General features: G+C 38.0%; 1 protein-coding gene, 1 long non-coding RNA gene and 1 pseudogene across 4 annotated transcripts; 2 read left to right on the plus strand and 1 right to left on the minus strand.

Moving 5' to 3' along the window:
- The first annotated feature begins 3,159 nt into the window (after positions 1 to 3,159).
- On the plus strand, positions 3,160 to 4,298 carry LOC146477813 (uncharacterized). Of its 2 annotated transcripts, none has more exons than XM_085112955.1 (5): positions 3,160 to 3,360; positions 3,447 to 3,545; positions 3,631 to 3,705; positions 3,777 to 3,851; positions 3,938 to 4,298. In XM_085112955.1, exons 1-5 carry the CDS (start codon positions 3,244 to 3,246, stop codon positions 4,232 to 4,234), a joined length of 663 nt encoding a protein of 220 aa, XP_084969081.1. In that variant the 5' UTR covers positions 3,160 to 3,243; the 3' UTR covers positions 4,235 to 4,298. The 2 variants fall into 2 exon arrangements, with proteins under 2 accessions (XP_084969081.1, XP_084969082.1); XM_085112956.1 differs by having other exon boundaries at positions 3,941 to 4,298.
- A 103-nt stretch (positions 4,299 to 4,401) lies between these two features.
- LOC146477814 (uncharacterized) lies at positions 4,402 to 5,946 on the minus strand. The gene is made up of 2 exons (XR_014865284.1): positions 5,815 to 5,946; positions 4,402 to 4,730 (listed from the first exon to the last, which is right to left on the minus strand). It is a non-coding gene; the product is annotated as an uncharacterized LOC146477814 (long non-coding RNA).
- LOC146477815 (uncharacterized) lies at positions 4,508 to 8,891 on the plus strand (annotated as a pseudogene). The gene is made up of 8 exons (XR_014865283.1): positions 4,508 to 4,803; positions 5,027 to 5,532; positions 5,752 to 5,965; positions 6,554 to 6,805; positions 7,122 to 7,293; positions 7,509 to 7,657; positions 7,902 to 8,096; positions 8,420 to 8,891. The product of XR_014865283.1 is annotated as an uncharacterized LOC146477815 (transcript).
- Positions 8,892 to 12,296: the final 3,405 nt, after the last annotated feature.

Here is a 12,296-nt window from a genome sequence, read left to right on the forward strand (position 1 = left end):
GGTGCAAAAAGAAAGCTAGTTGGATTCTTCCAATCTGAGATTTATAAACCAGTGGCATCAATCCCTGACACTTCCTTGCTCAAAAAGGTTATTCTCTGGTTGTAGCCTTGGTTTATATTAAAACTGAGCTCCTTGCGATCTTTACATAACGTTATATTCACTAGAAATTTTCATTTTCTAGTTTTGGCAATTCGCAACTGCAACTCGCAACTCGCAACTCGCAACTCGCAACTCGCAACTCGCAACTCGCAACTCGCAAGTCGCAAGTCGCAACTCGCAACTGCAACTCGCAACTGCAACTCGCATCTGCAACTCGCAACTCGCAACTAGCAACTCCACAACTCGCAAATTACCCAGTCCCATTGTTAATTATAACATAGTAAATTCGTGTAATCAAATTCAATGGCGCGCGCGTGCGTCATATTCCCATTGTGCACGCTGATGACATAAGCAAAATGCCACGAGAAGAAAAATTTCTCCGTGAGTGACTTCGGCATTTTGATTCAAAAGGGGAAACATTTCAGCAAAAAGATTAAATACAGATAGCAACAAGCGAACCAGCTGATGAAGACGATTTGCCTACTTTTTCTTTGGGATCGGAGTTTTAAACTTCCGAAAAAAAAAAAACCTGAAGAAAAGGAAAAATGAGAAAAAGCCGGGCCCGTGTTATCATGTCTCGCAAAACTATAATTTTCAGACGCCAATTTGGCTTTCTCAGAGGGAAAACACACCTTTCCTTTTCGAAACGATAAACTGAAAGAAAAACCGCTAAGGAATACTCAACAGTTTCAACAGCGGAGATCCGATAATTAACGGCGAAGAAATTGTACTTCTGGGAGAAATTGTTGTTTTATCCAGCCGACGAGCAAGCGGACATCTCAGAACGCTATTTAAGCCACGGACTTTCTTGGTAATGTTCGAGTACTTGTGGGAATCCAATTCACAAGATATTACAGGTTTGATTGTGAATTTATACTTATATACTTTTCTAATTCACCGATTCTTCGTATTCCTAACAGTATTTTGAGAAATTTTTAAAAACTGTGGTCCGACGGTTCGACAAATTCACTTTATGAATGGAGTTGCAGTTCCTTCAAATCGCTTGCGTGGTATCGTCTCAGATTAAAAATTACACGCCTTTGCATCTTAAAACAAAGACTTACCTGAATAAATTTTTCATTTAGGAAAGCTTAGTTGTCAATGTTGTCAATTTTCTTTCTAGTTTCATTGATAAAACCTGATAACTGCGTAAATATTGCGTAAACAAGCACATGCCCTCGCGAGCGGAAACTGAATTCTCCCTTCGTAACGCGAGGATCATAAATTATTTTCAAGTTTCTTTTTTAGGAAAATTTTTAAAAGGTAACCAGTGTATTCTATTCGATAATTAGAAACCTTAACTATTTTAGACCAAAGGAGTATTGCTTTTTTTACCCTGTAAGTTGCGTATTTTTACTGAACATGGGGTTGTTTTTTACAACTTTGCACATTGGATGAATGTTTGGTAAACCTCTGGTCAACCTTCAATCAACGGGTTACACAACCGTGTTGAAAATGTTATAAAACAATTGGTTCATGAGTCAGCTGTGCTTTCATCGAGATATGAAGCACGCAGGAAGTTTGGAGAACACTCAAGAAGTTGGAGTTGCTCAAGGCGTCTTTCGTGCTCTCCAAACTTCCCGCGTGCTTCTTATCTCGATGAACGCACGCTGACGCATGAACCAATTGTTAAACTTTCACAAAAGCATACTTGTTATGAACTCTATTGACACACGTGCACGCTTTTCCAGGAATGTTTTTGAAGGCGTTCAAAAAAAACTTGCAGCACGTTTTTTATCGGGTCCCGATAAAACGCTCCTGCTCGTTTTTACAAACGTTACTTAATTACCCAGGAAAATTAAAACCCGCCTCCAGCTATTTTACCAATGGAAAATACACTTAAAGTGCTACTGCGATGAAATTTAGGCTTTGTCTTGTTTTTACGTTTTTAGAAAGTTTGAGGTATAGTTATTACGTACGCCAAATTTGATATCCAAATTCTAACTAAAAGTCCGATTTTCTGAGCCGTGTTTTTCTCGAGTTAACGTCCGCCATTACTGAAACAAAAAATGCCCGGCCAAGATGTGGAGGATTGGGTCGAGGTCGCCTTTGACGTCATGTTATCATCAAAAATTCTTGAGCACAGAGGAATTGACAGCTCTACACGTGGAAAAGAGGGAGAATTTTTTTTCCTGTTCGGCGCTTGAAAGTTCTGATCACGCAAAGATGCCTGCGTGCCGCTGTGTTGTGCAAGACTGTAGCAACAAGTCAAATCCACGAGCTGGAATTTCTTTGCATAGGCCAAAGTCTAGCCAGGAGGTCGCAAAGTGGAAAGCTTTCGTGAGGATACACCGTGCTAAGTTCAACCCGAAAGGGCTTTTTAAAATCTGTTCTATTCATTTTGCGGCCGAGTACTTCGAAAGACAAGTCCATATAGAAGGACAACCCAGATATCTAGTTCTTGGAGCTATTCCCACTATTTGGAAAAAGTCCGTAGAGGAGAACTCCCCTTCCATGACGGCCAGAGGTCGGCGGCAGGTAAGTGCACTCTTGATCTTTGACTGTTAGCTACATTTTGGGATCATAGCACGTCGCCAGACGCCGCAGACTAGGTTACAATAATTTTTTTTCTTAAACTCGGTCGAACCTAGCTCATATACAAACATTCGAATAAAAATCGGGATGACAAACACGAAAAACGGATAGTAAAAACTTTATTACTTTTGTCGGGTTCTTCCCTGACGCTCTTAGTAAGCTTGTCGGTTGACCTGAATTAATGATTAAGTTTTTCGTGTTTCGATTATCGTAGCTTTGAATGGTATAAAAACTATTACTTTTCTCAACTGTTCATAATTTTTTCTTTCCTCCTTTTTATGTAAACCTTGATGACTGTAGAAGCATTTGTTTGTTGCGCCAGTAATTTTATCATGAATGAAGAAATACGTTTGTGTTCTGGCCGGTCGCCTTCACATCGAGATTTTGTTTAACTTTTTTAAGTTTTTGTCCGCTTTCTGTTTTTATTTTTATGTACGAACAATTTTTCATTCACTCTGTCGTTAAAATGCGAAATAATTTTGGTTATTGTCGCCTGACCTTGGGTGAAATTAAACCCTAGAAAGTGTAGGCAGTGCACATTGTCACGTTACGTCAGCAATCTAGCAGATTTTTTTATTCAAACAATTCTGTTTTGCTGTTTTGAAGGCAATGAAAGAAATTATTGCCGAGTATGGCGCCCAAACTTCCACAACGTCGTCGGAAACTGACAGAGCTGAGAAAGGTCAAGAATCAGGCAGACCCGCAAGCGCGGAAAGTGCGATGCAGGTAAGCTTACATATTTTTTTACACTACCCCTTTTCTGTTTAGTTTCTAATGGCTCACTTCATACAATATCCTCATATATTTTTCAGCTTGAGCGAAAATTGCAAAATCATATTGTAACACCACAAATGGAGGATGGACCGGAAACAGGGATGGACATCACCGACCAAATGTGGTCGTCGAGCTCGGTAGATGTATTTTCAGGCATACAGTTATAGGCTTATTTTTGGCCTCTTCAGGCTTTATAAGACGTCCCTTCTCTTTTTTTCTCAGCTGGAACAAGAACTACCCGTAGCAGAGGTACAAGAGCCTCCATTGATGGACACTGATGACCCTGTAAGCTCCATGGTAAGGAATGGGAACAAACGTTTGTATTACAGTAGCTACGATACCATCTAAACTCGTCTTTCATTTTTTAGGATGGTGTTTCCAATAATTCTTCAAAGGCGTCGGAGCTACTACCTGTCGCTGTATCAACCCCTGGAACCCAAAACGTAAGTTTCGTTGAACAGGCATGGTAATCGCTACTTAGTCCTGAAAGTTTTACACTATTTTTAATGTGCTGCATATTTAAATTCAGCAGAAAAATGAAAATCAAACTGAGTGCAAAATGTGCGGGGACCTAAAAAAAGAAATAAAAGTATTAAAATTCAAAGTCACGCGACTCAACAATAAGATGGCGAAAAACCAGAAGCAATGGGCAGAAACACTACAGGAGCTACAGCAAGAGTCACACGAACACGACTTACAACAAGATTGTGGTAAGTCTTTTTTTTTACCCAGTTTTAGGGTGGGGAGCCATATAGTGGGAGGGTACAACCAAAAAAATAATAAGTCTGAGCACAAATTACAACAGAAAGTGCACACTTACATTTAAACATAACAATTAAATGGTGGCATGTTTTTTTTTTTTCCGGAAATGTAATAGAGTATTTCCTCGGTATGTAGAATGAAAATGCTGGTGAGATCGGGGACCCTCTACAAAAAACTTTATTGGCCCACACCCCCCCCCCCCCCACCCCACGCATTTTATGCACAACATCAAACAAGTTTAATTTTTATTTCATTTCTATTCATCAGTTTACCTCAAGATTATATTGTTGATGAAACAGTTCGTAATTATATTTTTGTTAAATTATTCAAATAAATAATGTCCCAATTCATTTTCCATGGAAAGAGAACAAGCCAAGATATGGCTGGATCATTTGTCTCCTTTCCTTTAGCTACTGCAGAACCAGCTGCTCCTGAACCCTCTGTGTCTGGCTGTGATCTTAAGGACGACTTGGCAGAGGATAGTGACAATGATGATGATGATGATGATGATGATGATGAAGAAAAAGAAGAACCTGAGAACGAGGACCCCAATTGGACTCCTGAAAAAATAGATGAAGCATATCAGAAGTTAGGAGAGGATTCTATGAACAACAGCCAATCAACAAAGCCTAGGTAAACTTGAAAGTTCAAAGGACAAACATGCAAGGATACCTGACTATTATCTTTATAAATATTGTATTACTTTACTTAAAACATGGAGTTTAACCTTCTTCCCTACAACCCTTCTAAAAATGCACCAGCAATATCAACTTAAAGCGTGCCTTGCTTATTGCTTGCTTTCAGAGAAAAAGCTATGACTATGTCTGTATGACCAAGAGACATTTTATTTTAACAGGCTGGATAACACTGGAAAGGATGAACGTGAGGAACCTAAAGGAATTGTCTTCATTTCAAAGTTACTGTTACTGTTCCAGTACTGTCATTATTGCTTGGCCCCAAACCCAGAAAAAACATGCACGCAAACTGGTACTCTCCTGGCCATTAAAGCTAAGTGCAGCAGTTGCCAAGAGATATTCACCTGGGAAAGCCAGCCATTACTAATGTTTTGCAATTCTCTGCGCTGGAGCCTCAGTAAAAAAAGTGCTGACAGTGTTCCGGCACATGGGCATACTGGTGTATAATGAGCCCACCTACTATTACCACCAACGTCACCTGCTCATACCAGCCATCATCTCTTTCTGGCGAAAATACCAAGCAAAATTGCTGGATTCTCTTAAAGGAAAAGGAGTTGTTATCGCAGGAGATGGGCGCCATGATAGTATGGGTCACTCAGCAAAATATGGTACCTATACTGTATTTTGCTGTACTGTTGGCCTGATTATTCATATTGTCTTGGTACAGGCAAGTAAACCTCTTAAAATAATCTTCTAAACAATCACTAAATAAAGAAAAACCAGGTCAAAGTGAAAAGTCTGGTAAAGCTTTGTAAACAAGATCAGATAATCTTTTAATATTATTGGAAGAGCACACTCAAAAATAAATCCTGTTTACATTCGTTGGCAAAACACACTTGAAATTAGTGTTAGAAATTCACTTTATTCTTTTTTTCATGTTCCTTAGGCTAATCAGGCAGGGAGCAGCTCAGGCATTGAGTTTATGGCCTTTAAGGAGGCCATGGCGTACCTTCTCACTACTGGTATCATCATCAAATCCTTTATATCTGACCGCCATGCTTCCATTGCTAAGTGGATGCGGGAGGAATGTGGAAGGAAATGTGCTGAACTGGGCAAGCCAGTAATCAATCATTTTTTTGATATGTGGCACATCGGCAAAAGTAAGCAATCAACACAATAAGTTACATAAACATCGATAACATTATCTGCTTCAAAAAATAGCTACGGATGCAGCTAAACATTATCATTACCATCTGCATCAATATTGGTTTCATTCCTAAATTGTTTTTATTATTATTATTATTATTATTATTATTATTAATATTATTATTATTATTAATATTATTATTATTATTACTACTGTCTTAGGTCTAAGGCACTGTTCACAAATTTACTGATTGGTTGAATAGTGTCATCAATTTTTTTCCTCTTGAAGAAATTCATTAAGCTATGATTTAAATCAATTATTGAAGAGTTCTTAACACAAAGCCAAAAAAAAAGTTCAGTATTATAATTGATAATAATTGCATAATTAACAACTACAGGAGCCCATTTAAGGCTCCTGACACCTTTGACGTGTTTAATTTTGAGAAAAAGATGGTAGGCATCGAGACCGTCAATTATTATACTTAACTTTTTTTTTTGGCTGTGTGTAAAGAACTCTTTAATTATTAATGTTTTTCCTTTTCTGAGGAATGAATAATGTATTTTATGTAGAAATGTACTGAACTGTTCTGTTACTCCTACAGAAATTAAGAAAATTCTCACAAAACTAAGTAAAGAAAAAAATTGTGAAATAATTGGCCGCTGGAGGAACGCTTGTGTTCGACATTTTTATTGGGCAGTGACTTCAACTCAAGAATCCCTTGGCAAAGTGAAGGTTGCAAAATTCCACGCCTTCCTGAGTCACGTTATAAACAAACACAAAGACCTCCCAAATATACTCTTCAATGCTTGTGCTCATGGTGACGTCATCAGGCCAAAATTGTGGATGTCTAAAGGTACCAATTCATTGAAAATCAATGTTCTTTCCTGTTCTAATCTTTGTTAATGTTACTTCATATAAAAAAAATATATATTTGTGGGATAAAAAATCTTGTCTACACAATCTTTTCAATGTAACTTGTCATTTTGCACTCACAACATTGAAGAAATATTAAGCTGCCGTTTTTTTTTCTTATTTCCCTTAATAACTACTGACAGCTTCCAAGTTACATATACTCCTTGTGCTCTTTGTCTATGCCTTGTTTTTTCAAAAGTACTTAACAACACAGTCAATACATAACATGTGCCCAAAATTAATTGCTTTCATTGTAGTATCGGAGGCATATGATAAGATGTGCACAGCCCTTACTAAGTCCAGTCTCACAAAAGCTATTGAAAAAGCATCGTCAGTGGAGCAAACAAGTTGCTTAGAAGGCTACCATTCAGTAGTAAACCATTTTGCCCCTAAGATGCTTGCCTACCCATACCATACCATGCTATGCAGGTAGGTTAACAAAAGGCTTATTTACATCAAAGTAGCACTAAAGCAGTCAAAAAAATATTACCGGATGTTGTCTTTGTCAAAAGGTCTACAAAGCTTTACGATGTAAAATACCTGATGACTGGGAGAATTTTAATATTAAAGTTACAGTAACAACCAATATTGTTAGAAATTACATAAATACACAATACTTACTGTTTTAATTTTTTGGTTGCAAGATCAATACTGGCTGCACTCCATTTTAATTATAACCTTCAAAGGGACACAAAGATGGACAATCAAGGCCAAGCACGACTTCATGTTACCTACCAAAAATACAAGGAGGGAGAAGCAACAGTCAGGGAAGCCAGGGTTGCCTCAAATTATGGTCAGTTTCTGCTAAATGAACAGTGTAGAAGTTATGTTAAACTTTATTCAAAATATGAGGGCACCCTATACTTTCTGGCATTTAAAATAGTCAAATACTACTGAAGACTACTTGACTGACCAATTTAGTGTTTTCATTCCAAAACATATGAAGACAGACTAAACTTTAAAGCACTTTTCTTCAAAATTATGTACCAGCTAATAAAAAAAGAAAGGTTGTGAAGGCATTGCTATATTTTCCACAGAATATGTAGCTGAAATCTACCAAACTTTGGTCACTAGCTCAAAACAAGATCTACAGCTGGTAGCTGATGAGCTCAAACAAATTGTTCCTGAAGCTCTGCATTCAATGCTTGATAAGCAGACAAAAGAGGAAGCCATACAAAAGCATCAAGAACGGAAACAGAAGGAAACGGTGATTATTCCTCCAACATGTTCAGGTAAAAAAACATAACATGTACAACACTCTACACTCACTCAGGCCTGTCACTAAGAGCTGGGGACCTGGCATTTCCCCCAGCTATTATAAACATGACCCCTGGCTACTTTCATAGTAAAATGGAACCAAAAGACGACATTCGCCACTCATTGCCCCGCCTACTAATTTCATATGCCCAGCAACTTGAAATCTTAATGACATCCCTGACTCACTGCTAGACTACCAATTTCAAGTCAGGTTGTCTTTGGTTTTTCAGAAACAGTTTTTTACCATAATCTATTCTGTAAAAAGTAGTAACACTTACTTTTTACCGGCTTTCTACAGAAGCTGAATTAGAGACCTTGAGCGGGGGAAACCAACCTGGTCCATCAAGAACAAATGGTGGAAAGGGAAGAGGACGAACTCAAACATGCAGAAAATGTGGACAGCCACGAAGAGGACATAAATGCACCGCTTGAATAAAGCTTTAATAATTAAAAGACAAGGAATATCCCCCGCAAAATACATGATAAGCTCAAGTCACATGGGACACCTAGTCTCATGTGTTCCTTAATCATTTTTTGAATCAGAACCCTTGAAACATTGTTTAATGACTGGAGTCTAGAAGTTAAAATGAACAACTTTTGTTGTTCATAATCTTCAAAGCCATGACATTGCCCACTTTCACTTGGAAGGGCTGTCCATATTGCTTTGTAGGGACAGCATGGCAAAGGATAGTGCTTGGAGTGACCAGCAAATTCCCATAGAAGTTGAGTAAATTGTCTGTAAGACACTGAACTAAAAAAGGTATAAATAAACAAAAACAAATAGTTTACTCCATTCATCCCCATCTGGCCCCGGTTGTTCAAAGAGCGGATAATTTTATTCACTGGATAGGTCGCTACGCGGCAAATAAATGTGTCAAGAATTTCCCTGTAATTCTACAATATGTGTATAGAGTAGAAGCGTATGTCTAATTTAAGTATGGGATTGTATGGAAAACTTGCCAGAAGCGTTGTTTGAAGTACATTTTGCACCACTGGATAGTGACTTATCCACTGGATAAAGTTATCTGCCCTTTGAACAACTGGTGCCTGGTCTTTTCTACTTCAAATAGTTCTGTTTCATGTGCTTAAACCAAAGGGTACTATCGAAAGTTAAGTGTTACATAGTTCTTTTGTTTAGATAAAAGGCTTTCACAATAACAACATTTATATTTGAGCTTATTACTAATCATCACTGATCAATCCATCAATCAAAGACTTTATTTTACTTTGAATTTTAGATAGCAAATATGCTAATATCATGGGTGCTACACGGCTCAGACAGAGAAGTAGGTCTACACACAAACAATATATGGCAATGAGTTCCGTAGTTTGCTTGCATATGAGTGAATGCCATACTTAGTTGTATAACACTGAGAATAACTAGCCTGTGTTCAGTTTGCCCCGTAAACTAATGCTGGAGTGACCCTCAGAAATATATAGCTAGAAGCAGCATTGTTTGATGCAAAATTTACTAGTATGAGCATGTCATTTATTCTTTGAATTCTTTAGCTTGGCTGATTTACATCCTTTATAATGATTGGTAAGAATTATTAAATCATTAAAAACTAAATAAAGGATGGTTTCATTAAGGCCCGGTTCAGACGCCGAACTTTTCATGAGCCGAACCTAATACCTCGAATTAAGTACATGAAAAGTTCGGGGTCTGAATCAGTTGAGAACGGCTGTTTCAATTTGGAACGGCTCAGCCGTTCTTCCCGCCTGGCTCAGCCGGGAATTTCGGCTTTGGAACGGCTTTGATTCAGACGCCGAACTTTTCATGAGCCGAACCTAATGCATAAATTATTATAACGTATTTCAAACAAAAAAAATAAAATGAGTAAAAAAAACGCAGACATTTCGATTGGTTTTGCTTCAAGTAAATTAAGTTTGGCTAATTAAGTTCGGCGTCTGAATCAAAAGGCGGGATTTTCGTGATTTGGGCCGACCTTAATTTGAATTAAGTTCGGCTCATGAAAAGTTCGGCGTCTGAACTGGGCCTAAGTCTCTCAAGCTTATCAACATGCTTTCCACAGTGGACCCAGACGACTAAACAGTAAGTTCAACTTGAAAGAAAACAAGCATAATACAGCCTCTTTTTAGCGTGAGCAGGGAACAGGTGCTTGTGTCGCTCTAAAACCTGTAACTTGCTGCTAATCCTTCGTACATGTACAATCTCCTTAACAAGTCAAGGCCATGTGGTAACCAAGCCACACAAAAATAAACATTTCCAGAATATAAACAAAAAATAACTCACTTTGATTCGGTTTTTTAGCCCTTGGCTGAACAAGGTCCGGTGATTTTTTGCCATCTTTGGTCTTTAAAATCAGTTATGCCACTTCAAGAACCCATCGGTGTAAGCGAACATCCTAAAAACAGGGATGAATTGTTACACAATCACCTTCCCGTTCCATTTCACAGCTCATAATCTCTCCCATACGATCTATCTCCATGCAACAAATGCATTCCCCCGGTTTAGTTGAGAGGACAATAGAACAATTCCCACAACTGCACCTGAAAAACAAAATACAGTAGCCTATTCACCTTTAAGGTCTTAAAGAAATTGACTGAGCTGAGAAACCAGGTTCGAACGACTTAAAAACAAGTAAGTACCGTAATTAAGTACTGTAAAGACAATTTGCTTTGAATAATAAACTGACGACGAACGAAGAATGACAAAAACATAAATGTTATATTGCCTTCCAGGTACTGACATCTACTTCGCCAGCAAAGCGCCTTTGAAACTTTAGTTCCTGCTCTTCTTAGATAACCCTGTCATGCTTCGTACGCGGCGGCTTCTTCTCGGGTCGCGATCGGCTATAGTTCCTCGTCATACGGGATAAAATTAACTTCACTGTCTTCTATTTCACTTAAGTTCGCTTTAGAACCCAAATCGGAGCTGTCTCCCCAAGAATTGGATGAAGAACTTGAACTTATTGACATGTTACGGTGCACAACAATGCCTAAAGCAAAGCCAAGCCAAAATTTTGATGATAACATGACGTCAACCGTTGAAAGCCGCTGACGGAAATTTGTAGGCTCAAGCAGTTGCTGTTTCGATAATGCCGGACATAATTTTCCCACATTTCCGCGGCTTAAGGAAGGGAACTGCTTCGTCAGATTGGTCGAAAAAGTATTTTTTCTTGAAGTTTTACGTCTGAACTCTAATTTCGGGAACAAAAATTTAGTAAAGAAAAAGGTTGATTTTCGTCGCAGTAGCACTTAAAAAATCGTGTTTACCTAGGGTCATGTAACCACGGCTAATAGCGCCACTATCATTTAGGAAACATGATCTTCAGTGTGCAACAAGCAACCGGCAATTTATTCTTTTAAAGCCCAGTATCTTATTACGATTCCACGAGTAAATACAATAAAGGAGCACATATGGATATCGCACATTCGCGCGGCTGCCCAACGCAAAGTTTTTTTTGTTGTAGTTTTGTTTTCTTTTTTGGATAACATTATGCATGAAGCCTTAAAATTTTGTATGTTATTTCCAATTCACTAGTTTTGCCTTTTTGATAAAGAGACGTTTGAAAGAGTGCAGAGATCTCATTACACCCTCGGGTAAAAACCAGAAATCCATTATCGTTTAATGGTTCGACAATAAACATGCAATAATCATATCATTTGTAAACACATACGACAAGACAAGGAGGCCTTTCAAGAACTGAATATCCAAACTAAAAAGAAACAAAATTATAATATTCTAACTAAAGAACAAAGGTGCAAATGTTTTCCAAACTCGGTAAACGTGCTGTGCATTAACTTTGCTTTTAATGTAAGGTTGTCAGACACTAATTCAGTAAACACTCTTGTTAACATTTAAATACGTCCGCTAATCAGTTTACAAATTTCTCAGCCCTCGTGTTGCCACCAATTTCCGTGGTCGTCTGATTTTGTCCAAAAATTGACAGATAGGTATATTACCTATTTGCTAATTTTGCGATTTCAAGGAAAACCAAAGCACGATCAAAACCGCTTTTTTATGAAGGAGCTTGGTTTCTCATGATACAAATGACCGGAAAGTTGGACTAAATCCGACATTTGTGTTCCGATGATATTTTTGGTGTATTCAAAGTTTGCTATCGTATATAGTCCGGCAACGATTGGCTACGACTGAACTAAACCCAATTCCATTTATTCACATACATACATAGTAACAAAAATTCACGTAA

This window comes from Pavona decussata, unplaced genomic scaffold (assembly GCF_977016875.1).
Source record: "Pavona decussata unplaced genomic scaffold, jaPavDecu1.1 SCAFFOLD_68, whole genome shotgun sequence".
Lineage (NCBI taxonomy): Eukaryota > Metazoa > Cnidaria > Anthozoa > Scleractinia > Agariciidae > Pavona > Pavona decussata.

Coding starts and splice junctions, on each gene's coding strand:
- LOC146477813 (XM_085112955.1), top strand. CDS start 3,244: ATGAAAGAAATTATTGCCGAGTATGGCGCCCAAACTTCCACAACGTCG. Junction 3,706..3,776: donor ATGACCCTGTAAGCTCCATG/GTAAGGAATGGG, acceptor TTCATTTTTTAG/GATGGTGTTTCCAATAATTC. Junction 3,852..3,937: donor CAACCCCTGGAACCCAAAAC/GTAAGTTTCGTT, acceptor ATTTAAATTCAG/CAGAAAAATGAAAATCAAAC.